The sequence below is a fragment of the Bradysia coprophila genome, unplaced genomic scaffold, assembly GCF_014529535.1.
Source record: "Bradysia coprophila strain Holo2 unplaced genomic scaffold, BU_Bcop_v1 contig_24, whole genome shotgun sequence".
In the NCBI taxonomy this organism is placed as follows: domain Eukaryota; kingdom Metazoa; phylum Arthropoda; class Insecta; order Diptera; family Sciaridae; genus Bradysia; species Bradysia coprophila.
Genome location: NW_023503501.1, coordinates 8,598,606 through 8,626,146, shown reverse-complemented (window position 1 = coordinate 8,626,146; position 27,541 = coordinate 8,598,606). Strand labels below are relative to the sequence as shown.

The 27,541-nt window shown below is 39.5% G+C and overlaps 1 protein-coding gene and 1 long non-coding RNA gene across 2 annotated transcripts in view; both read left to right on the top strand.

Moving 5' to 3' along the window:
- Positions 1-2,144: 2,144 nt before the first annotated feature.
- Positions 2,145-27,541, top strand: part of LOC119078162 (dynein heavy chain 10, axonemal) — a 30,410-nt gene continuing 5,013 nt past the window's right edge. Inside the window, exons 1-61 of the mRNA XM_037185637.1 lie at positions 2,145-2,530; positions 2,596-2,655; positions 2,710-2,763; positions 3,921-4,021; positions 4,079-4,202; positions 4,264-4,370; positions 4,428-4,761; positions 4,828-4,993; positions 5,051-5,261; positions 5,322-5,561; positions 6,584-6,973; positions 7,124-7,371; positions 7,611-7,755; positions 9,354-9,663; positions 9,723-9,784; positions 9,850-10,042; positions 10,246-10,353; positions 10,474-10,646; positions 10,706-10,819; positions 10,883-11,229; positions 11,314-11,475; positions 11,564-11,660; positions 11,719-11,801; positions 11,861-12,152; positions 12,218-12,529; positions 12,584-12,716; positions 12,775-12,995; positions 13,053-13,393; positions 13,457-13,733; positions 13,796-13,944; positions 14,011-14,092; positions 14,150-14,549; positions 14,607-14,798; positions 14,856-14,990; positions 15,329-15,573; positions 15,630-15,818; positions 16,109-16,165; positions 16,360-16,536; positions 16,599-16,703; positions 17,525-17,683; positions 17,808-17,918; positions 18,108-18,251; positions 18,317-18,457; positions 18,648-18,857; positions 18,923-18,993; positions 21,423-21,660; positions 21,716-21,808; positions 21,913-22,073; positions 22,130-22,448; positions 22,523-22,711; positions 22,764-22,869; positions 22,931-23,076; positions 23,135-23,446; positions 23,504-23,646; positions 23,971-24,335; positions 24,400-24,573; positions 24,629-25,008; positions 25,176-25,469; positions 25,526-25,794; positions 25,862-26,142; positions 26,202-27,485. Of these exons, the coding sequence (XP_037041532.1) occupies positions 2,209-2,530; positions 2,596-2,655; positions 2,710-2,763; positions 3,921-4,021; positions 4,079-4,202; positions 4,264-4,370; positions 4,428-4,761; positions 4,828-4,993; positions 5,051-5,261; positions 5,322-5,561; positions 6,584-6,973; positions 7,124-7,371; positions 7,611-7,755; positions 9,354-9,663; positions 9,723-9,784; positions 9,850-10,042; positions 10,246-10,353; positions 10,474-10,646; positions 10,706-10,819; positions 10,883-11,229; positions 11,314-11,475; positions 11,564-11,660; positions 11,719-11,801; positions 11,861-12,152; positions 12,218-12,529; positions 12,584-12,716; positions 12,775-12,995; positions 13,053-13,393; positions 13,457-13,733; positions 13,796-13,944; positions 14,011-14,092; positions 14,150-14,549; positions 14,607-14,798; positions 14,856-14,990; positions 15,329-15,573; positions 15,630-15,818; positions 16,109-16,165; positions 16,360-16,536; positions 16,599-16,703; positions 17,525-17,683; positions 17,808-17,918; positions 18,108-18,251; positions 18,317-18,457; positions 18,648-18,857; positions 18,923-18,993; positions 21,423-21,660; positions 21,716-21,808; positions 21,913-22,073; positions 22,130-22,448; positions 22,523-22,711; positions 22,764-22,869; positions 22,931-23,076; positions 23,135-23,446; positions 23,504-23,646; positions 23,971-24,335; positions 24,400-24,573; positions 24,629-25,008; positions 25,176-25,469; positions 25,526-25,794; positions 25,862-26,142; positions 26,202-27,485 (13,048 nt within the window). The 5' untranslated portion in view covers positions 2,145-2,208. The remainder of the gene's footprint in view (positions 2,531-2,595; positions 2,656-2,709; positions 2,764-3,920; positions 4,022-4,078; positions 4,203-4,263; positions 4,371-4,427; positions 4,762-4,827; positions 4,994-5,050; positions 5,262-5,321; positions 5,562-6,583; positions 6,974-7,123; positions 7,372-7,610; positions 7,756-9,353; positions 9,664-9,722; positions 9,785-9,849; positions 10,043-10,245; positions 10,354-10,473; positions 10,647-10,705; positions 10,820-10,882; positions 11,230-11,313; positions 11,476-11,563; positions 11,661-11,718; positions 11,802-11,860; positions 12,153-12,217; positions 12,530-12,583; positions 12,717-12,774; positions 12,996-13,052; positions 13,394-13,456; positions 13,734-13,795; positions 13,945-14,010; positions 14,093-14,149; positions 14,550-14,606; positions 14,799-14,855; positions 14,991-15,328; positions 15,574-15,629; positions 15,819-16,108; positions 16,166-16,359; positions 16,537-16,598; positions 16,704-17,524; positions 17,684-17,807; positions 17,919-18,107; positions 18,252-18,316; positions 18,458-18,647; positions 18,858-18,922; positions 18,994-21,422; positions 21,661-21,715; positions 21,809-21,912; positions 22,074-22,129; positions 22,449-22,522; positions 22,712-22,763; positions 22,870-22,930; positions 23,077-23,134; positions 23,447-23,503; positions 23,647-23,970; positions 24,336-24,399; positions 24,574-24,628; positions 25,009-25,175; positions 25,470-25,525; positions 25,795-25,861; positions 26,143-26,201; positions 27,486-27,541) is intronic.
- Positions 20,161-20,706, top strand: LOC119078180. Its single transcript, XR_005087947.1, has 3 exons — positions 20,161-20,266; positions 20,474-20,475; positions 20,637-20,706. It is a non-coding gene; the product is annotated as an uncharacterized LOC119078180 (long non-coding RNA).

Here is a 27,541-nt window from a genome sequence, read left to right as displayed (position 1 = left end):
TTCCATCGAAACTCTTGGTCCATCAATGTAATCTCGTTCAGCTTGTCTCCACCGAATTTTTTATTTGTTTATTTTAATTATTCAATGGTTGGTTGAACTTACGTATCCCAATCCCAATTATAAATTAAAATAAATATTTCAACTTGTTGTTAGTGTTGTTATCGACGGCAGAGCAAAGTTCCTGTCCATTTTCGTACCATTTCAACAGCAGCACTGTAATGCACTCTTTTGTTAGACATGGTCAGTCTAAATTTTCAATTTGAAAATGTTTTACGAATAATAATAGGTAGAGCAGGTTATACTATACAGTCCGGAAAAATTGTAAATGAAATTTTTGCGTACAAACAGTCCGTCCACTACTATGCTTTATTAAATGCAAATTAAATGAAATTGTTTTAGTTGGTTTTACATTTTAATTATGTGTGCAAAAAATATTCGCATAAAGTTTATTTAATGGCAAAAATTCCACAATTAAATTTTGAATGTTTAACATTAACAGAATAAATCCATTTAAATATTAGATGCATGGAACACAACTCGCCAACGTACCTGCTATTTTAAATTTTTATTCAAAATTGCGGCTAATTAAAAAACAACCACTGTCCCCAATGCTGCTAAAGTTATTTGAAAATGATAAATTCCGATGTATACATTCGGCTATTAGGTACCATAGATACCAGGCCCTGTAAAAAAACCATTTACGTTATATATACCTGCAACAAGCTCCACTCCAACTTGTATTAACGTGTTGATAGGATAGATAAGATCGTAATAAGACTTTGGTTATTTTCACCCAACTTGAGAGGAAATTGTGGAAGCCATCAACGAGGGAAAACGGTAGACAATATTCAAGAAGTAATTCAGGTATTTCCGGCATTGGTGTTGGTTGTATGTGGTCTAGGCTGTAAAAAGTTACAGCATCGTAACAGTAGATAAAAGTAGAATGGCCGAATGTAGTAGCGGTACCGATAAGGACTACGATTACTTTCTGAAAATGAAATAAATGACCGCCAGCAAAGTTCTCGTTTTTGTGTGGAATTTTCAATAGACCATTGCTAATCGCCTGCGCGTGGGAATAGCATCTTATAGGCTAAAGCTCCCGATTGTACAAGGAACGTTACCATTCGTGTAAGGAATATCAAATTCCGTCACATGCTAAGTGGGTCGAAAACCGTACTATCAACGCACTGCTCCTAGCATGAACATAAGAAATATTTGGAGGCTGATGAAGTCACAGTAGGCACTGCGTTTCTTTCGTGAAGATAGGTGACTTGTTTTAGTTGTGTGAGTTCAAACACACAATACCATCAATCTTAAGCGGTAGCTCTCATCACAAAAGCCTCCAAATTCGACGTTTGTCAAAGTAGTGTTCATGTTAGGAGCAGTGCGTTGGTACTATTCATGTTTCAAGCACTACTTTACGCACTCTGCATCATAAATCCATTACAACTCGGGATAAAAGTGAAGAGTCTCGGCTACGCCTCGAATCCACAAAATTCACACGAAAAGTCTACTTTTCATCTTTTTATCCCTAGTCATGTAAATTACTCTTCTTTAACTATAATCCTATAACTCCCATTTGTACAAGCAATACCAGATTCCTGTGAGCAGCTACAATTCTTGCGCTCCTGTTTGTACAAAGCATATCAAAGCGAATAAGTTGTCTCGTTACCATTCGTGCAAGGAACATCGAATTCTTTTCTGCAGCTAAGTTCATAGTGTACCTCGTAAAAGAGTCATATAATGCCGGTTCAAAGCTAAATTCTTACGTTCCTATTCGTCCAATTTTATCGTATCTATAGATAAGATGTTGTACATACACGGGGGCGAATACAATGAATGTGTTGACGTTCATTGGGTGAATAGAATATAAGATGCTGGCGAATAAATTTGTTTTTAATACGGAAAATCTAAATGTCAAATGACTTGTAAACCCTATGGTCTACAGAAGTATAGATGGATCATGCGCATGTTCACAGATTGTTAAGCAAATCTTCACTCTTGTTGTCGAAACGATTTTGAATAGCAACGGTTCTTGTTACCCTTCGAAACAGTAAAACATTTTCGCACTTCGACAAAGCAGCCCTAGCAACTAATAGCTGGGTAAATAAAACGAATTTTGTTTATAACAGACAAGTCTTAATCATCCTCAAAGAGAAATTGGAAATTATTTTTTGAACAAACAGTCTGAAGAGATCGGCATACAAAATGCCGAAAACATCCAAGACCGGCGTTGCGAAAACAACATCCATAGAATCAATGTCAACGAAATCATCAAAAGATTCGCAACGATCCACATCCAAGGACAACAGAATCGGTTATCGATGGTTTTGCAAGACCATTTCGAATTTGCTCGGAATTTTCGATACGAAATATGCTGAAGATTTAATCGACGAACATTCGGAACAAATTAAAGGATTTTTCGATGATGAGTTCACACAGAATGCCGACATTGATAAACAGATACTGTTTCTCTGGCGGACGTACTACGACAAAATGGTTGAGGAAACAATTACCGTACTGGAGGAAGGTGAAAATTGGTTTAATGTTATGCAGGTCACTCATGTATTGAATTGTTTGTATAATTTTAATTAGTCGAACCACCCGCACCTGTCGAAACACCATCTGTGAAAAAGGGTAAAGGCAAAGGAAAAGGTAAACAACCTGCCGATAAAACTTTGTCCCGTTACTAACGAAGTAAATTTCAAGGAAAAAAGTCCAAAGAAGCTGGATCAGAAGCGGGTTCAAAGCCACCAACTCCAAGTAAGTACAGATATGAGTAGACGCAAGGGGCTATTCACAAAATACGCGTGAGAAAGAATTTCAGATATTCCTTTGCATCGGTACGCGTGCATTTTCCTCTCCCTTCTTAGTAATTTGTGAATGGCCCGGGCCCCTAATGTAATTTAGAGAAATATATTATTGGAATAGTACTTCATCTATGCGTTGATGGGATCAATAATAATGCAGGATTTTCTATTGCTTGCCCTGTGATGAATTTCGGACTACACAGGGGCTTAAATTGAGAATTATTTCACTAACTTTTACCAAATGTCCCTAAAAATTCACTAAAATTGGTAAATCTTTTGGTTAAATTTAGTGAAACGCTTGTGGAAGATTAAAGTGCCCATTCCACTTAAAAAAAGTACGCCGTGAGAGAGCCGTTAGAGCGCCGTGAGAGAGCAAACTGTCAAATAAACAAAGAAAAATTGAAAAAATTCAATTTTGTCTCTCACACGGAGTACTTTTTTTGGTAAGAGGAAACTAAGCATAAGTGCCCATTCCACTCAAAAAAAGTACTCCGTGAGAGAGCCGTTAGAGCGCCGTGAGAGAGCAAGCTGTCAAATAAACAAAGAAAAATTGAAAAAATTCAATTTTGTCTCTCACACGGAATACTTTTTTTGGTAAGAGGAAACTAAGCATTGCAATAAAAAACAAGCATAATTCTACCGTACAACCATAAAATCCTTAAAGAGGCGAATTTGTGAGAGAAAATATATGAAATTCTCTCACAAATTCGCCTCTCTAAGGTTTTTATTGGGTTTGTGTGTTTTCGACCTAATGCCGTAATTGTTGAAAACATCTATAAGAAGGATTGAAAGAGAAGTCAGAGTCTCTCTGTTAGAGCATATGTCTGCTGTGCTACTCAACAAATATGCTGCCAAAAATACCAATTTGCATATTAAAAATTCACCAATCACATTTTGGTGAATTTCTTTTCCATGAAACAGCGTATCTAACAAAATAGCCTATGTGGCCTACCCAACATTTACAGTCTTAATTTTGATGCGAGGTGATTGTAACAAATTTCTAAATATTTTTGATATTATTAAGGTCTATCCGATGACGAGGCTGATGGTAAAGTGCTTGCATTCACAGTATTTTTCAGAAAATATTTTTAAAAAAATAATTTTTTGTAGGAGCTAAGGACGAAAAGAGTGGTAAAGGTGGTAAGGGTGGCAAGAAAGGAAGAGGAAAACCACCAGCCAAACCACCATCACCTGTATATGTTGAAGTGAAAGTAAGATTTTTGTTGCATCTGTAGTCGTTTCAATCCTTACACCACAAACTTTCCTAGAAAATTATTCAAACGTACGTCAAAACTCCAATCATTCATTGCCACTTTGGACCGATGGCGCAAGAAGCAATGAATCCGAACATAAACTACCTGTACATCATTAGGAAATCCCATTCTTCCATAGGTTCTCTCTTTACGATAATGAAAATCGATTTCACTCTTACGCTAGATCATATTCTCTTTAGAATCATTCAATTCGTATGAAGAAAGTGCGGCTGTTATGCCACAAAGATTGATATTCGGTACAATCAAGGGAAACTTAATTCACACGCTGAAAACGATTGTGCAAGACGTAAATAAGTAATGAAGAACATCTGACGAGACTCTGTTCACGAATAATTTGTTGCAGATTTTCCCCATCGTAATCGATTCTCAATTTCGTGAAGCGGAGACCGCACAGAACAAAACTCTGCTCGATCGAGATGAAAACGTTGAAATGGACGAGACTGCCATCAAGTCTATCGACACATCTAGGCCATCAGATTTCCGTTTCAAGGCGGTGACATCAGAGAGGGCCTATCAAGAAATGATTACTGAAAAGGTTGTCGAACCTGTACCGGTTAGAGAAGAATCGAAAGTACCCGAAGACATGGACTCCGATGAAAGCAGGCCGATGTCAGAAGAGCCAAAGGAATTTTACGACATCGAAGACGATTTGAGTGATGATGTGGCTCAACAGGAAGGTATAACTTTTCGAGCCAATTTCGAGCTTTCAACATCAGAAAACTAACATTTGAACGCATTTTAAGAGCCTGAAGAAGCAGGAGTTTCTCCGCGATGGTCATGCCTTTTATCGGAAAAGGAAATTAATGCTGAGAAGGGCAAACGAAGGACTCGTTACACAGACGTCAAGAAGGCACCGATACGAGAAACCCTGGACATTCATTTAGAGAAATTTTCCCGTTCTGTCGAAGGGTATTATTGTTCGGTACTTTGTTGACGAGATATACATTCACTCAGCCCGTTCCACAGAACCATGGATAAATCTGAGAAGACTTTCAATTTACCAACGGGCTATAACTTGCCCGGACAAGAGTACATATCCAACGAAGAGGACAAAGACAAAGTACAAATCGATTGCACAACAGCTAATCCAGATGACTATACGCTGGATGAAATGGAAGATGTGGTCAAGGGTTGGATTCGACACATTAGTAAAGTGCTGAAGACTGACAAGACCACAGTAAGTTGTGAACCGGGTTTCTGTTAAACAATTTCCGGTAAAAGATTTCGTTTTGTGCAGGAGTTATGCGACGAAAGTCCGATGACAGAGTATGACAAGTGGATGAGACAGGAAAGAGAGTACAAAAACATTTTGGATCAATTAAAAATTTCATTTGTGCAAGCCGCTCTGAATCGACTCGAAAGCGCCAATTCAACTCTCGTTCCCGAATGGAAACAGTGCATTACGTCACTGGCAGCAGAGTATGAAATTTCGAAGGAAAACTCTCAGCATTTATCCTTGATTATCGAGTATTTGAGGGTAAATTCGCATTCTAGACAAAAAAATAAATCGTCAGAAGATTACATTGAACGGGTTATAAGGTCCATGTAGAGCTAAACTCATTTTTAAATGTGTGTTGTGGATTATGATGGCGAGTCTCATAGTGGTTGAAAAGGATCTTCGTATAAGTTTGAGGTAGAGAGGTCAAAAGGTCACTAGATGTCAAAATTTCAAAATAATTATTTTTGTCACTTTATTGCCAGACCATGTTGTAACATTGGAAGTCACACTTGGGTTCGTTGGAAAGGGGAAAGTGAAGACGAAAGAAAGAGGCCTGATATCAACCGCCCAAACTTTCCAATAAATTCAAAATTTGCAAAGAAATTTTTATCATTATTTAAAGTCTATCAGGAGTCCAAGGACCAGCAGCAACCAATGTTTTTTTTAAGTGAAATATTGTTCGCTTGAAATTTTTATTTTATTTTTAAGATTTTGGAGGTTGGGGATGTGGGCATATCAGGTCTTATATCAGGTATATCAGATACTCGCTCACTTCAACAAACCCAAGAGTGGCTTCACTCGCACTCTCCAACAAACCGAAGGGTGACTTCCAATCTTTGCGTACGCGCAAAAGTCCATGTTCAAATGTTACAATTTTGCATTCTACGCGCAAAAGTGCATCTGAAATGTAACAATTTTCGTAGTACGCGCAAAAGTCCATGTTCAAATGTTAGAATTTTATCCTATGCGAGACTTTTTGACAAAAAAGTTTGAAAAGTTTGACATTACGGTGACTTTTCGACCTCTACATCTCTTTTGACCAGTTGATCTTTGATGCCGTGTCGTGACACAGGTTTTTTTTTTTTATCACAAAATAAATTTGATTTGGCTCTGCGTGAACCTTTAACAACCCTCTGACTCTGGGACATGCCCTAAAATATTTTTTTTTTAAATTACATTTGGAATTGTATGTGACCAGCTGGTGCAAAATAACGTATGCACACCAGTTCGGTTTAGCGATTGCAACTTCCACTAACCACAAGAATTTTTCCTATCCGAAGAAAATACGTTACCAAGATGATTTCGCTTACATTCAATTACTCCTGCCCAAATTGCTGGTTCGTCTGCGCTATATATGGACCATGTCCAATTATTATTGCTACGACGAGCGAATGGAAAGTCTGCTGTACAAAATATCCTTCCTATTCACCGACAAAGTGAAAGAGATAATAAAATTGAATAAGATTTTCGGTTACAATGCCGCCGACGCGTACAATTTGTCAAGCGGTTGCAATAAATTGTTGTTGACTTGGAAATTATCCTATATGCATACGAGAGCGTTCATTGAAAATACAAAAGTTGGTTCCCGATGGGAATTCGATCAGAAAGTTCTGTTCTCCGGTGTGGTTCAGTGTGCCCGTATCAGCGAGGATATTGCCAACATTTCGAAGGTTTGTATTTCAACAGTTTCCCATCCGACTAAATTTGCATAAACGAATAATGGTTTTGCATAAAATTTCCATAAATTTTAATCATTCGCCTGCCACAGTGTGTCTCTTGTTCGGGAATATTTCAACCAGACGTTTTGTGCATCCTTATAGATTTTCGTTGAGTTTGAGAACATCTTCGGTCCGTACCTCAAATCCCTTGTATCCGATCCGGACGAAATTGATCAAATGCTGAAAAAAATTTACAAATTGGTTGATTACATTGTGAAAATTGATTATGACATTTTCAATCCGGGCAATTTGGAAAATTGGGAAAATACGCTGGAATTATTCTACGAAAAATTGACAAAAATTGAAAAGGAATCAATGGCATTGTTGGATGAATGCATCAACAATTTACGGTACAATTTGAATGAATTTATATTAAAAGTGATGGACATTGTAAAAGTGTTGATTATTGCCAATTATCCGCTTTTGAAAGCCATAATCATAATTTTTTAATGATTCAATTGGAAAAAATAGTCGTCAACAGCATAATTGACGCTAATTGTGTTATTGTATTGTCCATCAAATTGAACCAATCGACCCGTTTTTTCCACTTTTTTAAATTTTTTTTTTTTTTTCAATGTAACGATAATAGCAAAGCTGAACAGGGAATGTCTCTCATAAAAGACATGGCTAGAATGAACACCAGACCATCGTTGGTACATTTTATGTCACTTAAGACGGACGAAGTTTTACGGAAATTTGTAACCGAAATCGGAACCATCGAAAATACATTTCTGGTAACTTTAACGGCGATCTTAAACGAATTTAAACAAATATTTTCGTGCACATCGGGTTTCCCTTTTGATTACGATTAGAGAACGTCAGATTGTTCCAACAGAAACGGAAACACAAACAATTTTTTTTTGAGACAATGTAGCTTTGCCAAAGAAAACTCGTTTGTGTCGGAAATTCCATTCTGTTCGAACAATCTAACGTTCCCTTATAGGGATTAGAATACAATATCAGCAATCACAATGTAAAACCAGTGAGGTGCGGGAAAACAAGGAAATTAGGAAAATATGCAGTTTTGCTTGCTTCCTCGGAAATAACTACTGCATTGGGTTTCCATTGTGACTATGATTAGGGATCATGTCAGACAACAATTTTAAACAATCACAACATACCGGGAGATGCGGGAAAGCAGGAAAAGTAGGAAAATGTGCAGCTTTGCTTGCTTTCTCGCAAAAGCCTACTGTTGTACAAACTCGATTTTCCTAAAAACCAAATAGATGGTTTTGGTCTCGTCAATTCGTTTGACATATCGCACACCATTTTTGAGCTGAATCACTCAGAGATATGCTTGAAAAAACTAGTGAAAACAGGCAAAACAAGCAGAGCACGCTGTTTTGCTCGTTTTCTTATCTTTAACTACTGATCGACCAACTCGATTTTCGTAAAATTTTCGTATTCCCCTCGGTAATACCTTTCATTTGATGTAACGTACACCATGTTTGAGCGAAAATATCCTGATAAATGCTTGAAAAAACTAATGAAAAACAGGCAAATCAAAATAAATCAAAAACACTGTTCCGGGAACTTGACTCCAAACTTCCGTCGCCGTTTTGGATCACTTCCCGTTGGGCCGCGACAACGTTTATATACTAGAACGTTTGGTGGGCACACAAAACAGAGGTAAACAACGTAAAACTAATAATTTTTTTAAGTTTGAGTCTCAAAACAATCCACGTTCTCACTGTTCTTCATCTGAATGTTTTCGCTTAAAAATAAAAATTGTGTTCGATATGTCAAATATGACGATAAGAAACAAATTATTTAGTTTTTAGGAAAATCGGGTTTGTACGATAGTAACTATAGTCGAGAAAGCAAGCAAAACTGCATATTTATCTAGTTTTCCTGTTTTCCCGCACCTCCCAAATTTAAAGAATTTAGTTTCTTGAAAATTCTAAATTAAAGAATTTTCATGAAATTCGAGATTTTTAATCTGTCACATACGGCTATTCATCTGTTATCGATAACGACGACAAAAATAATAACAAGCTCTGGGTAAAATGGTCGTTTATATAATACATGTTTAAAAAAATGAAGTACAAGATTTGAAATCAACAGATTAAAAATGCTGATCGAGACTTGATAATAATACTGGTCATATGCTTGCCGTCTGAAACAGGTTAAGAATTTACAGACTTTTCAAAAGTCAAGAAAACATGTCCAACACTCTGTTGATGTCGATAGATGGTCCTTAAACATAAGCTATAGAGAATAGAGAAATTCCATCTGCACGACACCTTTATTTAAATTCGTTCAAGCTCGCCGTGTTTATATTCCGCACTCAATTTTATTCATCTTCATGGGTTCTGAACGTGTCAAATCACAGCAATTTTGTAAGAGTCCACCAACACCGAGAAATCGTCCGCCGTACATCGGTTCCATTGAATTCACTCGCAACTTGTTCGATGAATTGGAGAATTCGGTCATTTCGTTTAAAAAATTCGATGATGATCCGGCCATGCAATGCAGTTTGGTGAGACGGTCCGCCTTCAAGGAATGCTATGATTTGCAGAATGTAATGCTGGACTTTGAACGGAGTTCGTACCAGAACTTTTTGGACAATGCTACGAAAGCAGTTGAGAGGATATTGCAGCAAAATATTTTGATCGTGAAGATTCATGGAACGAAGCTGAAGGGTATGGCGCTAGATGTGGAATTTTTTTCAATTCTAAGCTAAAGAGTCTCTGTGTTACAGTCAAATCAAAGAAGATTGTGAGATTGCCATCCATTGGGGAAGCGGAAACGGAGACGGAAGCGGTATAGTTTCATCGATCCTTTTCAAACCTAAAAGTTTAGCTGCAGAGCGAACTATTCAATTATAGGCTAACGGCAAAAAGGTCACGGCAAAGGACAATGAAAAGGATCACCGAAAGACCAACATTGCGAAAACAAAACAGAACAGTGACGAACTAGTTTCCGCCAGGACGGAATTGGAACATCAGGACTTGGCCGATGCCAGATTGTTTCTGGCAACCAACGATAAAACGAACGTCACGAAATACAAGCAAGCTAAGTGTAAGGACCTAGGCTTGATTTCCACTTTAATATTTTTGCCGTAAGAGAGCTTCGTGAAGGATTTTTATTGGGTAAAAAACAAGAGAGACCAATAGCAATCCTTCACGGAGCTCACTTACGGCCAAAATTTTTAAGTGGAAACCAGACTTTAGGGATAGCACTTGGGGAGAGCCCACCAAATTCCATAATTCTTGTCTTTGTAGTGTTGGTAGAGTGTCACGATCAACAAAATTTACCTACGTGGGAGGAGCTGATTGGTGACTCTATTCTAATGGATTTGAATTTAGATTTCGCCGTTAACTATTCGTCTGGTAAGTGCTGATTGTCACAAAGTTCTGTTCACACCTTCTCCGTATCATTATGTCCAAATGCTTCCCTCACACACTTCATCCGCCTATCTTGTTAAGGGAATTTCGATTTTATTTCGTTAGAATTCCATGATCTTATCATCGAGGCACAAGAGTTTCGAAACTTTGGCTTCAGTCTGAACCGTACTCTACGAATGGCAATCATGCGTAAACGCGCATTGTTTGACGATGTCGAACAGTTAACTTTGATGATCAAAGCGTACAGGAGTGTTGTTAAGATGCTTTTACCAGCAGAGGTAGATTCGATTAAATTCAATTACTCGGTTCCCTTATCCACTCTATTTTGCTCCATCAGATCCAAATACTCAAAGAGCACCTTTTCAAAACGGAATCGAAAATACAGGCTGGCCTGGGACGTTACACTTGGCAGTCCATGAACATCAGGCAATTTTGTGAGAAATGCCAACTGGTAAGTGGGATTCTTTACAATAACGTTACGTAGACTCATCTCATCCATTTCGCCGTCACGAAGCATATCAAATCAGTGAATGCGATGGTTTACCAGATACGAAATTTTGCGGTAGAAATTCGTCGAAGTCTGATGGAAGTCGAAAAATTCTCCCTGTTTTCGCTGAACAATTTCAACGAGACAGCAACGGAACCAAACGAATTGACCGTTCTTCCGTGCAAAGAGTTCTATCGCGAGTTAGATTCCGTGCGTACCGTTAAAGTGGCCCGGATGAAAAAGATTTTCGATTCGATCGGACCGACTCTGATCAAATTGGAGAGCATCATACTGAACACGTACACGGGCGAATCGAACAAAATGAAACAGTCGTACGTGTTCTGGGAACGAGAAATGTACAATTCGCTAATCAAGTAATGGACTCGTTGTTTTGTCGCCATTTTGTTTTCTCACTTCTGCCAGGGTAGCACTAAGTTAAATAAATGTTCCGTGTGTAGGTTCACAACGTGCAATCTGGAAAATTTTAAGGCAGCGTTGCAGAGCGAAAGGGCGATGTTTCAGGTGGATGCTGTTTTAACAGCGCCTGATATTCAGTTGAAACCGACAGCATCGGAATGCCATAACATAATCATCTATTCGGTTAAGGATTTCTTGGAAAGGTCCGTAATGATCCTACAGCTTCGCAATCTTCGCTCCTCCTTCCTCTACTTCAACAATCGCAAACTCATTTCCTGTCCACTTCTTTAGATTAAAACATTTCTCTCGTTGGATGAATGGTACTTGCAAGCCAGTCTCTTCCGTGAAGGACGCAATTGAATTTTCTTTCTTCGAAGACGTCATTCAGGTTTGATTCTCTCCTGTAGCTTTACCTCGTTACTCTTGCTAAGCGAATACGTTTGCAGATTTCCCAGATCAGTGACATCGTATCCCATTTACATAAGTTGTCCAGAGGCCTCGTCACCGATGCACATAACTACTTAACGTCGTGAGTATCCATTCAAAAATAAGATTAAGAAACTCCTTCCAATGGGTCTTCCTGCCCAGATGGTACCGCTACAAATACCTATGGACACTGGACAAGAACACAACATGCGAAAAATTTGTTGCCCGAGATCTACCACTGTCCAGATTGAACGACAATTTCATTTTTTACGAACAAATTGTGAGCGATCTGCGACATTCTAGCCAGTATCATGACCTGTGTTGCATCCGAATTAATTTGAAGCCACTCTATGATAGCATCTGCAGTCATGCGTTTGAATGGCGTGATACATTGGGACGAATACTCACTGATCGCAACAATCTAAATTTGTACAACCTGAAGGAACACATTAAGGTAATCCCAACAGTTGTGTCTGTACAAACCAAATGGAGAACCAATTCTGATCGTAACTTCCACAGGCGTTAAGACGAGATCTCGATCTCAACATACAAGGTCTTGTCGACTTCAAAATCGTCATGTCAACCATAGCTCTGATCCAAGCCACTCGGCTGACGGTGGAATTGCAAATTCGTGAAATGCAAGAAACGTACGCAATGCTCGACGAACATAAAATAAAGTTCGACTACACGCATACGATCACAGCGTACGATTTGGAGAAGCGTTGGAAGGAATTGTACCATTTATCGTTGAAGCGGAACGTAGCGTTACAGCCAACGAAGCAGGAATTCGCAGACATGACTTGCGTGGAAATTTCAACATTTGCTAATGATGTACTTAAGCCTATCGCTTCTCGTATATCGTGTCTAATTGACTTCTCCATTTAGCTGGCGAATTTCTTGGATAAATTCAAAAACGAAGGTCCCGGATCTGTCGGAGACGACTTGGAAAAGGGAAGCAAACTCATGGAAGGATATGGACGTGATATTGATTTCTTCGAAGAACAAAGAGTCTCGTTAGGTATGCATTGTATTGGGTTGATCCTCGTTCGGAATGACGTCAATCGAATTATTTACAGCCAAAGCGGAAAAATTGTTCGACATGCCAATGTCGGAATATGCGGAATTCGCTCAGTGTAAACAGGATTACGAGGGAATGAAACACGTGTACGCCCTGTACAAACAGCAGAAAATTGCCGTCAACAATTGGGGGAAGATACTGTGGTCATTCCTAAACCCGAACCAACTTATCGAAGGCATTGAGGTGTACATGAAAGACTTCAATAAGCTTGAGAAAGCGGTCAGTGCCTTCCGAGTTCTCTTAATCATCCTGTTGAAGGACTTTTTCGACTCGTAGGTTCGTCAATTGCCGGTCGGTATAACCTTACGGAGGAAAATGAAACAGTTCAAAGACTCTGTGCCCTTAATGGTGAGCTTAAAGCACGAGGCTATGCGGGAGAAGCACTGGGAAAAGCTTATGGAGAAAACCGGAAAATTCTTCAATATGCAAGCGGACACGTTCACCCTAGACAACATGTTTTCGATGGAACTGCACAAGTACCAGTCGATTGCTGAAGAAATCGTTAATTATGCGGTGAAGGAATTTGCCATCGAACGTGATTTGCAGGAAATCACCAAAGTTTGTGAAAGTTTCCGCTTTACCGTTACCAAACACTTTAGAGGCTCTGACCAGCGGGGGTACATACTGGTCTTCATAGTAACGTAAAATTGCGGACAATAACAAAGTTTATTTGAAAACAGATTCATATTGGGAGCAGTTGATGAAGTGACTGCAGCCATAGAGGATAACATCATGACCTTACAGTCAATGGTGGCCTCTCAATTTATTGGACCTTTTCTTCAAGCTGTTCAGAAATTAGAGCGAGCGTTGTCGTTGGGTATAGAGATAATTGACGAATGGTTGGCCACACAACGCAAATGGTGCTATCTGGAAGGGATTTTCGTTGGTGGTGATATTCGGGCACAATTACCGGACGAGGCACGGAAATTTGACGACATAGACAAATCATTTCAACGAGTAAGATTTTGATGAAATTCCATCCGTAATCGATTCTCACAACTAACCGTTTTACGAAACAGATCATGAACGCGTGTGAAGCGAACACGATGGTTCTGTCGATGTGCGTCCCGGAGAGATTAACCGAATTTCAAATGCTGAGCGCCGGATTAGAAAATTGTCAAAAATCGTTGAATGACTATCTGGATTCGAAGCGGCGCATATTCTCTAGGTAATGTTGAAACGGTGTTGGGTTGCGTTTGGTCTTACATGTTCATTCCCATCAACTCCCCATTAGATTCTATTTCATTTCCACCGACGAACTGTTATCGATATTGGGCAGCAGCAGTGCGGATTGTGTTCAAGAGCATATGATCAAAGTATGTTCCAGCATTCCAATTTTTATCTGCCCCATTACTCTCACTCCCCGCTTCCAGATGTTCGACAACATAAAAAGTCTGAAATTCGTCGAAAGAAACGACGGTGATGTTCTGGCCACAGCGATGGTGGATAGTGTCGGAGAATTTATGGACTTCCGTGAGCCTGTGATCGCTGTCGGTCGGGTCGAAAATTGGATGAATTCGATATTAGCCGAAATGCGAAAAACCAATCGTTACGTGACGAAAAAGGCGATCTTTGAGTTTGGGAAGATACGCGAACGTTCCCGAGTCGATTGGATTTTCGCCTACCAGGGCATGGTTTGTCTGGCCGCTAATGCTGTATGGTGGACGGCTGAAGTGGAAGAGGTCTTCGCTAAAGTGGCAAATGGCCAGAGAAGTGCAATGAAAGACTTTTTGAATCAACAGAATAAGCAAATCGATGATTTGGTCATTACCGGTAATGGGAATGTGCTTCCGATGGAATCAATCTGTTACTAACTTAAATATTTCAAAGTACGAGCCGATCTAAGCAGAAACGATCGGCTGAAATTCAAAACCGTCATTACGATCGACGTGCATGCTCGTGATATAATCGAACAATTTGTGCGGGACAACGTACTGGATTCGGAAGAATTTGCTTGGGAGAGTCAGATTCGATTTTACTGGATGAACAAAATTGATAATCTGATCGTTACTCAGTGCACCGGTAAGTTGCTTTAAAATCGGATCTGCTAGTAGAGCCAACACGGTAATTGTAAAACAGGAAGTTTCGATTATGGCTACGAATACATGGGTCTAAATGGACGACTCGTGATAACACCATTAACTGACAGAATCTACCTAACTATCACACAAGCTTTGACAATGAAATTGGGTGCTGCACCTTCGGGTCCAGCAGGTTAGTATGAATAATACTCTTCATTTGCAAGGACTTCGGAGTAGTTGTTTCGATGAGTGAGCCCTTATAGTACAGACACATCGAATGTTCATTACTTTTACATGCTACATGCGTCGAAAACCGTACTTTTCATGTTTCAAGCAATGCTGTCGACGCCCTCAGCATGTAAAATCCATTACATAACTCGAGATAAAAGTAAAAAATCTCGTTTTAGTGTGTTTATTGACCTCGGCTTCGCCTCGGATCAACAAAATTCACACGAAAACTTTACTGTTTAGCTTTTTGTCCCTAGTCATGTGATTGGCAAGCTAATTTAAGTGCACGACCAATTCATTCAGGTACTGGCAAAACGGAAACCACCAAAGATTTGGCCAAAGCTTTAGCACTGTTGTGCATCGTCACGAATTGTGGCGAAGGCATGGATTACCGTGCAGTCGGAACAATATTTTCCGGATTGGCTCAGTGCGGTGCGTGGGGTTGTTTTGACGAATTCAATCGCATTGACATTTCGGTGCTGAGTGTGATATCGACTCAGTTACAAAATATTCGAACCGCTTTGCTAATGAAAGTCGACAAATTCTTTGTAAGTTGAGTGTGTAAATTGATGGAAAATTGCAGCAACAAAAATCCAATTTTCAGTTTGAAGGCTCGGAAATTTCAATAGACTCAAAGGTTGGCATTTTTATAACAATGAATCCGGGATACGCTGGCAGAACGGAACTGCCTGAATCGGTGAAGGCGCTATTTCGGCCGGTAACTTGTATAGTGCCGGACAAAGAGTTGATTTGCTTGATATCATTGTTTTCGGATGGATTTTTAACGGCAAAGGTTGGTATGTGACAGTTGAGAACTAAAGTTTTTTCCATCTGTCATAGTGACGTTTCAAACTTCAAACGAAAGAAAATATTCTTAGTAGCCAGAAAATCGTTTATTTCTCCTCAATTTAATTAGAGAAACTGATTTGAGGAAAGATAAACCATTTTTTGGCTACTTAGAATATTTTTTCGTTTGACGTTTTAAACGTCACTTTGACAGATCGAAAAAAACGACTTTTGATCTCATCTGCCACATATGCATGCATCAGATGTTCAATTTTAATTGCCTTGTATTTTCCTTAGATCCTGGCTAGAAAGATGACAATTTTGTACAAATTAGCTCAAGATCAGTTGTCGAAGGTATATTTTCGCAGATTTTGTCAATTTATTTCCAGAAAGAATTTCAATTAGCAACCATTGATGAAGCACGTCCTTGATTCTCTTCAAACTTGCTACCCCTCATTTTCCCCTCTATCCGCACATTTCTAATAAATGAAGTTGCGCACCTGAACACCCTTTTACAGATAGCCCCTTATCGAAATATTTGCTTGTAGCAAAACCACTATGACTGGGGTCTACGCTCTCTAAATGCTGTGCTAAGAATGGCCGGATTGATGCAAAGAAAGAATAAAGATTTCACCGAATCCGTTGTGCTAATGAAAGTATTGCGTGACATGAACTATCCGAAATTCATTTTCGAGGACGTTCCACTCTTCATTGGATTGTTGAAGGTAGTTTTTGCCATCAAACTCATCACTAACGCATCGAGAAAAATCTAAATTTTTCATTCAAGGATCTCTTTCCGGACATCGATTGTCCTACGGTAGGAAATCCAGAATTTACTGCTGCTGTTAAAGTTGTGTTAGAACGAGACGGATATGTTGGAATGAGCGATCAGGTAGAGTATCTGTCTGAGTTTTTAAGTGAAAATTTATATTTCGCAGGAGTGGAGTTACCTGGCTTTTCGTGGCATTGCTATAATGATAACTTTTTCTTAAATGGGACAGGTGGTATCAAAAGTTCCATCTGTCGAAGTGACGTTTTAAACGTCAAACCAAAATTTTTATGCTAAAGAATCATTTAATTTTTTTAAACTCAATTCTACTGGTTTAATTAAGAATTTCGTGATTATTCGGCATAAAATTTTGGTTTGACGTTTAAAACGTCACTTTGTCATATGGAATAGACAAAAATATTCTGAAGCGTTGAAAATCGTCACGCGTTACAAAAATATTTCCCATTTTAAAGACAGCATCCACGACGTGAACAAGCAAAAAAAAAATATTCACGCGTCATGTGGTGCTTCTTACTAACTTTTTCTCCTCCTCAAGGAGTATTCCAAATTTCGAGTCTCGAAGACTTTCGTATGGGCTCTTATAACTTGACATACAAACAATATACTTTATGCGAAAACACACGAACCATTTTTCGTTGCTTAGATCGACCACTATGCTCCTTTATACATAGCTAAATGTTTACATTGCGATGTCAGGCGCCTTAACGGCTTAACATGGCCTTAAGGCTAAATGTTTACGTAGGCTGCAAATCGATCTACGATAAAAAGAACCCAGCGTTCTCAGCAACGCAAAATTGCTGGTGTGTTTTCGGCTTTATATTATAAAAGATAATACGACCCTTCGGTACCACCTTAGTCATTGTGGACAATGATTTCCGTTTTTTTTTTTCAAATTAAATTTTTTCTCATATTCAATCACATAGGAAGATAAAGTCCTTCAACTGTATGAAACAATGATGACTCGACATTGTACCATGCTGGTCGGACCAACAGGTGGTGGAAAATCGGTTGTACTTACAGCACTTATAAACGCGCAGTGTCATCTGGGACTACCAACAAAATGTATTTATCTCAACCCGAAGGTAAAACTACACTGGCAGTTTTCACGATGCTTTTTGCTCGATTGAATGATTTTTGTAATTTTGCGATGGTGTTTTTGTACATATACGGGCTTCCTCTTCATCATTTTTTTTTTGTAAATGTTAGGCATGTTCGGTGATTGAATTATATGGTTATTTGGACATGGCCACAAGAGACTGGGTTGACGGATTATTTTCCAACATATTTCGTGAGATGAATCGACCAATTGAACAAGATGTATGTATGAAAACTCACAAAACCTTTCCTCCCCGTTTACTATAGTATCTGCTTCATGAACAGAAGTTCATCAGATTTAATCTGTTCATGTCCTTTTTATTTAACAAAAAAAAAATGTCTTCGTATACCATGTATACCATACGTGCAATCTCCATAATTTATCTTTTATTCGAAAAAAAAAAAAAAAAGGAACGTCGCTATGTGTGTTTCGATGGAGACGTTGATGCCTTATGGATCGAAAATATGAATTCTGTTATGGACGATAACAAGCTGCTAACCCTTGCAAACGGTGAACGAATAAGACTTGAAAATTATTGCGCACTGCTGTTTGAGGTTTGTTAAACTCTCGTGATTGTCGTCTGGCAATCAAATCATTGTTTTAATTTATGATACCAAAGGTTGGCAATCTCGTGTATGCGTCACCAGCAACGGTGTCGCGTGCTGGCATGGTTTATGTGGATCCCAAAAATTTGGGATACGAACCGTATTGGAAACGATGGATTCGTACGCGCAAAACTGATGAGGGGCAGACGTTGAATGTGAGTTCTTCCATTTTTTTTTTATTTTTATCATTTTTCTAATTTGATTCAAATGATTTGAATCGAATGGAGGGGGAGATAAGAGAAATGTATATCATTAAAAGTGGAATGACTGACACACCTTCCGAAAATTCCTTAATAGAATTTCATTTTTAAATCGGCCAATCCATATCCCATCATTTGTTCACAGTTGCTGTACGAAAAGTATGTACCAGCCTGTATGGATTTTGTTCTTGAAGGTGTTGACGGTAACCTCCAGGGAAATCCTCTGAAATCCGTTATTTATCAGACAAACTTGAATATGCTGAGCCAGTTGTGTCACATTTTTGATGCTTCGCTACCAGTGCAAAATGACGATGAGCCATACGAAAACGATTTCCTGGAATGCTGTTTCATCGAGGTAGACAAATCATAAATGAATTGTATTTGCACCGCTAACGATTTTGTAATAATTTGCCATCGCAGGCAATTTATTTGTCATTGGGAGCGACATTAATTCGACGAGATCTGCTTGTTTTCGATGAATTCATTAAAAGGTAACGACTGATTTGATATGATTACAATTTGCTTTGTGTCTAGTTTGTGCTGTACACCTTTTGTAACGAATAATAATGGGAATGAAACGATTTGTATCGAAATAACTGTGTCGAATTGAACTGTTTGATGTGAGGGAAATGCTTCGGTTTAATTTCGAATGAAATAACATTGTGACGATTTGAAATGAAACAATCTATTTGCCACTTATGTCACAATGCTGGCGCGTTTAAGCAATAAAAGGGAGATATTCTATGCATTTATGTCATAAGTCTTATGGTAATCTGCCTTAGTCTTTGTACTATTTTGAGTGTAAATAGATGGAGTTGATTTATACGGTACGTTATGTGAAATACTCCGTCACTACTTCTTCTACAAGCCGAAATTTTAGTCATATGCTCTTTACTTCTGACTTGTTGCTACCTAAGACTGTTCCGAATCCGCACGTTCATTCATTAAGAATGAATTTGCCAAGGTATCGAACAACTAAGATTCAAGCAACACCCAATCGGAATGATTGATGGCTCTATAGAATCGTTAGTCTCCCCTGACAATTTTGTGGAACAACTTTTTCTGATTGTCTCTTTATTTTTGGCACTAGAGTTGTAAAAGTGAGCTGTGTCGCATGTTGAAAAATATTTATTTGTGAACTCAAAGTGGAATTATTTCGCCAACAAACAGACGATTTATTTGGAAGTGTGCAGGTTTGTAGGGCTTAGAAAGACGCTGTGACACATACCCAAAAAAGGTCGAAAGTGGTCGTGTGTGGAAGTGCTACACATCGAAATTCAGTATATGGTTTTCGGCTTCGGAATCTCTTGGACAGCAGCGACCAAAAAAGTTTGACAATTGCTAGTCGATAGTAGTCCATTTGGAGTCCAACAAAACTACGGAAGCCGTTGGTCGTCGCTGTCCAAGGTTGTGACAAGAAATTGAGAAAAAAAAGTCGATTCAATGATTCTGAGGTCAGATCAGGAAGAATAACGAAAATATTTTAGTTCTCTACCGTTCCTCAAGAACTTAAGATTTTTCATGCTTCTGCGGATAAAGTAAATTTTTCATCAAAAACACGTGACTACAGTATTTTATGGATTTTTGATATTCTTGAATCGATTTGTTCCTAAAAATTTGTTACTTTACATGGTCCAACAGCTCACCATCTCTAGAATCGACTTATAAACTTTTGACCTGTAAACTTATGAACTTATAACCGTTACTTTATAAGTAGTCGACCTATAACTTAGGACTTATAACCACGTGACTTATAACTTATAAGTGACTGACGTTTAACTTATTAGAAATCGTAAACTGTATTGGAATGAAATTAAATTTGAAAAGAAAAATTTGGTTCAATGGTAGGGACTGAACCCACAATCTTCAACTTGCCGGGCTAATGCTGTAACCATTCAGCTCCAGTTGAGCACGATATGAGCTGTGACGTAGTGTTTTAAAGAACGGTTCAAAATTAGGTTCGAAAAGAAGATGTCCACGGTAGCTTAGAGCATCAGCCCGGCAAGTTGAAGATTGTGGGTACGGTCCCCACGCGTGAACCAATTTTTTCTTTTCAAATTGAATTTCATTCCAATACGGTTTACGATTTCTGATAATTATTGTACCAGTTCTAGTTACTTTAACTAACCGTTAGTCAAAAATGTAACTTATAAATTCGGATTTATAAGTTGACTTATATTCTATATGTCATTCGCGCAAACTCTCTATTGATGATGAGATGATGAGATGATGATGATTTTAAAGTCTTATTGTTCGGCATATTAGTCCGATTCGAAAACCAGTTTTCCGGAGTCCTGAGATCACGCGCTACAAACTGACATTTTGTTTGATCAGAATCCATCTAGTCAAAATTTAATTATTTTGCATTTGCCTTTATCGTTTGACATTTGCCTTTACTGTTAGAGTTTAGTGTTCTTGTTATTGTTCGGCATTTATGGACGAAAAATCTCACGTTACCTATTGTGAACAAATCTGACTGATAGAATCATTATGTTGCAGTTGAAATTCGAGCCTACGAGCGGGCAACTCAATAGTGGTAAACCATTGTGGTTTGTAAAGTTCGTTAGTAAGCCAATCTCGTAAACGTTTGACATTTAATGTATGGGAAAAATCTCAAAAGCTTACGAAATTGACCTACTTACGAGCATAACGAACCATAGTCGTTTACCCCTAATAATTCAACACAACCTGCGCTATTGAGTCTTTACGTGTATTATAGACTATTTGCACCCTGGTGAAACTAGTGCATTTAAGACTATTTGCACCTGGAAGTAAATAGTGCATATTAGACTGATTGTTCCCCCGTGTAGTTACTTAAATAGTTACTTAATTTTCTTATGCTTTCGAAACAATATTTTTCTGTGTAAATCATGACGTCGACGTCATCATTCTCATCGCTTGTTTCTTTTAAACATTTAAGACAAAGAGGTATCATGACCGTTGAAGACACCGCTGATAAGCCAGCAAATTCATTTCAAACTCCAACTGCTAAGGAATCTCTGGCTGACTATTTTTTCGACAAAGAGAAAAAGTGTTGGATTGCATGGGATTGGATAGTTCCGCAATACATTCACGATAGATCATGCAAATTTAGCGAAATTCTCGTTCCAACGGCGGACACATTGAGGAATCAAAATATACTGAATATGATGAACAGAGTAATCCAATGCATGGAGAATGGATTCGTTGAGACTTACTATCAATTTGTTGTAGATTCATCGACCAGTGCTTTTGATCGGCGAAATAGGAACCGCTAAAACTGCTATTATGACGAGTTATTTAAAGCAATTGGATGCGAACGTTTATGTATGATTGTATTCGCCCGTACGACAATCCTACATTTTTAGAAGCTGTCGTACGAGTGCCATTATATCCCTCAAATGATGAATTTACGTTTTTCTGCTTAACAGACGGTCTTAAATCTAAATTTTTCATCTCGTACATCCTCGATGGACGTTCAACGAACCATCGAAACTTCAGTGAAGAAGAGATCGAAAAATATATTCGGTCCGCCGATTGGCAAGAAACTGGCAGTGTTCATAGACGATATGAATATGCCGATTGTCGATACGTATGTTTCGGTTACACTCAGTCCGAACCGATCTGAATTTTTTTCCGATTTTTTAGTTATGGAACGCAACAACCGATTGCTCTTTTAAAACTGCTTTTCGAACGTGGCGGAATGTTTGGCCGAGATAAAAGTCTTAAGTGGATGGTATTCGCAGATTTGGAATACTTTGCAGCAATGGGTGTGGCTGGTGGTGGGCGTAACGAAGTTGACACGCGATTTATTTCGCAATTTGCTGTCTTCGATGTGCATTTTCCGCACGATAGTACCGTTCAGCATATCTACAGTTCCATTCTTCGTGGTCATGTGAATGACTATGAGCCAGAAATTAGAGACGTTGCTGACACGCTGATTCAAATGACATTGAAATTGTTTAAGGTATGGTCAGTGACCATTGGTCAACTATGGTGAAAATTGTTTTTAGTGGAATTATGCCTCGATTTCCCATGTAGATTGTGATCGCAGAACTGCCACCGACACCATCCAAATTTCATTACATTTTCAATTTGAAAGATTTATCGAGAATTTGTGCGGGAATGTTGTTGATCGATTCGAAAATGTTCAAATTACCCAGGCAGTTTGTTCGCGTGTGGCGCAATGAATTTACCAGAGTCATTTGTGATCGTCTGGTTGACGATAAGGTAAATTGGGATGCAAGAACTCTCAGATTCTAATTTTGGTATCACGTTTTAGGACCTACATCTCGTTCGAAATCACATCGAAGGCGAAGTGAGAAGAGTATTTCCTGCGCCAGATAAAGTCGAGGTTATTCAATTATTGGATGATGATGAAAATGATGGTAACTTGAGGTCACATATTGAATTGGTCTTACGAACCTCACGGTTTTCAATTTTCCATAGAAATCACTCCCGAAGAACCGATCTACGACTATGCATTACGCGATCCGCTACTCTTCGGCGATTACCGAAATGCTGTAAACGAGTCTGAACCCAGATTCTACGAGGATTTGTTGGACTATGAGGCGATTCTGTTCCTGTTCCAAGAGGTCGGAAGCAAACGATTTTTTTGTTTAATCCAAAACGTCTATCACGACTCGTCCACAGATCCTGGACGAATACAACGAACGACATTCGAATAAATTGAGTCTGGTTCTGTTTGAAGACTGCTTGGAGCATCTGACTCGCGTGCATCGAACATTGCGAATGCATCGCGGGCATGTGCTTCTTGTGGGCGTAGGTGGATCGGGAAAGAAATCAATTACACGACTTGCTGCATTCGCAGCACAATGCGAAGTGTTCGAAATTTCTCTGACTCGCGGTTACAATTTGACGAATTTCCGGGAAGATTTGAAAATTCTGTTCAATAAAACCGGGGTCGATGATAAGAAAACCGCGTTCGTTTTGTCTGCGGCTCAGGTATCATAATTGATGATGTACGAAGAATTATCCGATTGCATCAATCCTGAATTTTAGATTGCCGACGAAGGTTTCCTGGAATTGATAAACAAAATTTTGAGCAGTGGGGTCATTTCGGCACTGTTTGCGGATGACGAAAAGGAAGCCATAATCGGTTCTTGTCGCAGTAAAGCAGCGGCAGCCGGATATAATCCTGCAAGGTATAAAATGTTCTTCTTGGTATGATTCATGGTTCACCACGTGTCCCTAATGTGACTCCATGGCTAGCAATGAAGTGGAATGAAAATTTACTTTCATTGCGCTTATGATTCACTAGACTTGTACACGCAACAAGCCACTTATGGTTAGTTTTTTCTTTGCCACTGTCGCCATGGCCTGATGAGATTTTGACAAAAATAATTCTTTACAACGTTTGAGGAGTCTCTCAGATCGAAACAGTGGCAGAACCATGTCCCATATATGAAATGAGATTCTGGAAAGTCCGGTGGTCTAGTTTCATCTCCAATTCATCTATCCCCCCACAGGGACAGCGTTTGGTCATACTTCCTAAACAAATGCTCGGAAAATTTACACATCGTACTGTCCATGTCCCCGTCCGGCGAATCGTTACGCAATCGTTGTCGAAACTTTCCCGGACTCGTCGGGAACACGTCAATCGATTGGATATTCCCGTGGCCCGAACAGGCTCTATTTTCAGTGGCTACCAAATATTTGGGCGAACATCCCAGCATTTCGGAATTGTACAAACAGGATATTGTCGAGCATGTGGTCCACGTGCACAACAGTGTGCTCTATTATACGCAGGAGTATTTGCAGAGCGTTCGACGCAAAAATTTCGTAACTCCGAAGCACTATTTGGATTTCATTGGCACGTACTTGCGGTTAATAGGTTTCGTATCATGGCGTTGCGTCTTGGCGTTGAAAAAATTGTTTTATTTTGGAATAAATTGCAGCGGAAAAGAATCTGTTCATCACATCACAATGCAATCGTCTTGCCGAGGGAATTGGTAAGATTGAAGAAGCCGCTGAACAGATCGAACAGTTAAGCACTCTGGTGGAAGAGCAGCAAAGAGATGTGATAACAGCAGCCGAAAGTTGCGAGAAAATGCTTGAAGGAATTCAGAAATGTAGGTTGTTGTCTAGTCAGAACTTGCTTCTCATTGTTTTCACCGCATTCCACAGCCACTGACAGGGCAACACGTAAAACCGAAGAGGCATCCAAGAAACAAATCGAAGTGGAACAATCGAAAAAGATCATCACCATTGAAAAGGTGGAGGCCGAAGAAGTATTAAAGGAAGCGCTACCAGCTCTGGAGGCTGCCAGAACTGCACTAAATAGGTTAGACAAAGGGGACATAACTGAAATTCGAAGTTTTGCAACGCCACCTGCAGCCGTTCAAACAATATGTGAATGCATTGTAATCATTAAGGGCTTGAAGGAGGTGTCATGGGCATCAGCCAAATCTATGATGTCAGAAGGTGGTTTTTTGAAGGGATTAACCGAAATGAATTGCGATGCGATCACACCAAAACAAGTGACGAAATGCCGAAATCATATGAAGGTAAGTCACGAAATGGGAGGTGCGGGAAATTGGCGTTGTACATACAACAGTAGCAATTCGCTAAAAAGCAAGCCAAACTGCTTATTTTCCTACTTTTACTGTTTTCTCGCACCTCTCATCATTCTGACTGAGTTACTCACCGCATAACTGCGATCCTCTCATTTCAGACTAACAGTAAATTGGATGAAATGAAAAGCATTTCGAAAGCTGGTTACGGCCTATACCAATTTGTGCTAGCAGTGCTTGGATATTGCGATGTATACAAAGAGGTAAAGCCGAAGAAGGAACGTGTCGAGGCTCTTGAATCCGAACTGGCCACCCAGATGGAAATGCTGCAGAGATTCCAAACGGAATTGGATCAATTAGCGAAAACGTTAAATGATCTGAACGAACGATACGCAACGGCGATGAAAGAAAAACAGGAATTGCAAGATCAACTGGATGAGGCACAACGGCGATTGGTAAGGTGTCATTATAATGTCCACGGAATCATATGGAACGATTGTTGCTCTTTCAGCAAGCGGCTGACGCTTTGATAAACGGTCTTAGCTCGGAGAAAGTCCGCTGGTCAGAAGATCTGATTCGTTTGCATGACGGTAAAAATAAGATAATTGGAACGTGCCTGGTGGCGGCCTCTTTCTTGGCCTATACGTCTGCATTTTCGTGGGAATTCCGTACGAAAATGGTATTTGACGATTGGCTTTCGAGTGTCGTCGAGAGAAAAATTCCGATTGCTCTACCGTTCCGAATCGAAGAGACTCTGAGCAGCGAGGTGGAAACGAGCACGTGAGTTTCTTGGTGTAATTTGTTATCGAACTTCTCACTCAACTGGAAGTACATTCGATTCAAACAGTTGGAATTCGGAAGGGCTACCGTTCGATGAAGTCTCAATACAAAATGGAATTTTGACCATGCGATCGTCGCGCTATCCATTGTGTATTGATCCACAACAACAGGCGCTGATGTGGATTAAGAAGCGTGAGGGGTCCAACTTAAAAGTCTTGTCCTTCTACGACAAAGACTATTTGAAACAATTGGAGATGGCAATCATTTATGGCTTCCCCGTTCTGTTCCAAGATGTCGACGACTACATTGATCCATCGATCGACAATGTGTTGGAGAAAAATATCCAAAGTGAGTTTCTCGATATAGACCGACCGACCATGTTCTTACGTTTGCTCCTTATTCATCAGCTAAATCCGGTCGATCATTCTTCATAATTGGCGACAAAGAGGTTGACCTCAACGAAAACTTCCGCATGTATTTGACCACAAAGCTTTCAAATCCGAATTTCGATCCGGCTGCCTATGCAAAGGCTACCGTAATCAACTATTCGGTCACACTGTCCGGCTTAGAAGATCAACTTTTAAGCTTTGTCGTCAAATACGAAAGACCGGACTTGGAAGAGCAACGAGAAAATTTGATAGTCGAGACCAGTTCGAACAAACAACTACTTCAGAAACTCGAAGACTCGTTGCTGCTGAAGCTCACTACAACAACCGGTAATATGCTCGACAATACGGAACTGGTTGCAACGCTTTATAATACCAAAGAGAAAGCTGCCGAGGTGACTGAACGCATTAACTTGGCCGAAGAAACAGCCAAAGAGATCAAGGAACTTAGAGAGGGATACCGTCCAACCGCCAGTTGTGGAGGAAATCTATTTTTTGTTATATCGGACATGGCAGCTGTAGACTCCATGTATCAATCGTCGTTGAACTCATATCTGACCGTTTTTACGTCATCACTGAGGAAAGCTGTTCCGAATGTGATACTACAGCGACGATTGACGAACATCATAAATACCCTGACCGCCAATGTGTACGAATACGGATGCACTGGAATATTCGAGAGACACAAGGTGCTGTTCTCTCTCCACATGACCACAAAATTGGAGTTAAGTGCAAAACGATTAACGCAAAAGGAATTGGAATTCTTCCTAAAAGGTTCAGTGTCATTGGAAGCCGCTGATGAAGAATGTCCAGTCGGTTGGATGTCCGAGAAGGGATGGAAAGATTTCCTGAAATTAAGTGCTGATTTTCCGGATGTCTTTGGAATGGTTTTGCAGCACTTCAGAGAACATTTAGATGAGTGGAAGGGCTGGCAAGATCTTGAGCAACCAGAAGAAAGTCCAATGCCTGGTGGATTTTCGGAGAAGTTGAACAACTTTCAGCAACTCATGTTTTTCCGATGCTTCCGCGTCGATCGAGTCTACAGCGTTACAAACAAGTACATCGCATCGACAATGGGCGAGGAATTCATTACGCCACCGGTGATAAGCTTCGATGCCATTTTTCAGCAGTCCGCAACCATGATGCCAATTGTGTTTATTCTATCACCGGGTTCAGACCCAACCGCTGAACTTATGAAACTGGCTGAACGCTGTCGAATGGCTGATGGCAAGTTCAAACACATTTCGCTTGGTCAAGGACAGGAGAAGCAGGCTTTCGAAATGCTGGAATCGGCTGTGAATCGAGGTGAGTGATTTTCGTCGGCCAGGCTGGTTAATACCTCAAAGACTTGTATGACATTG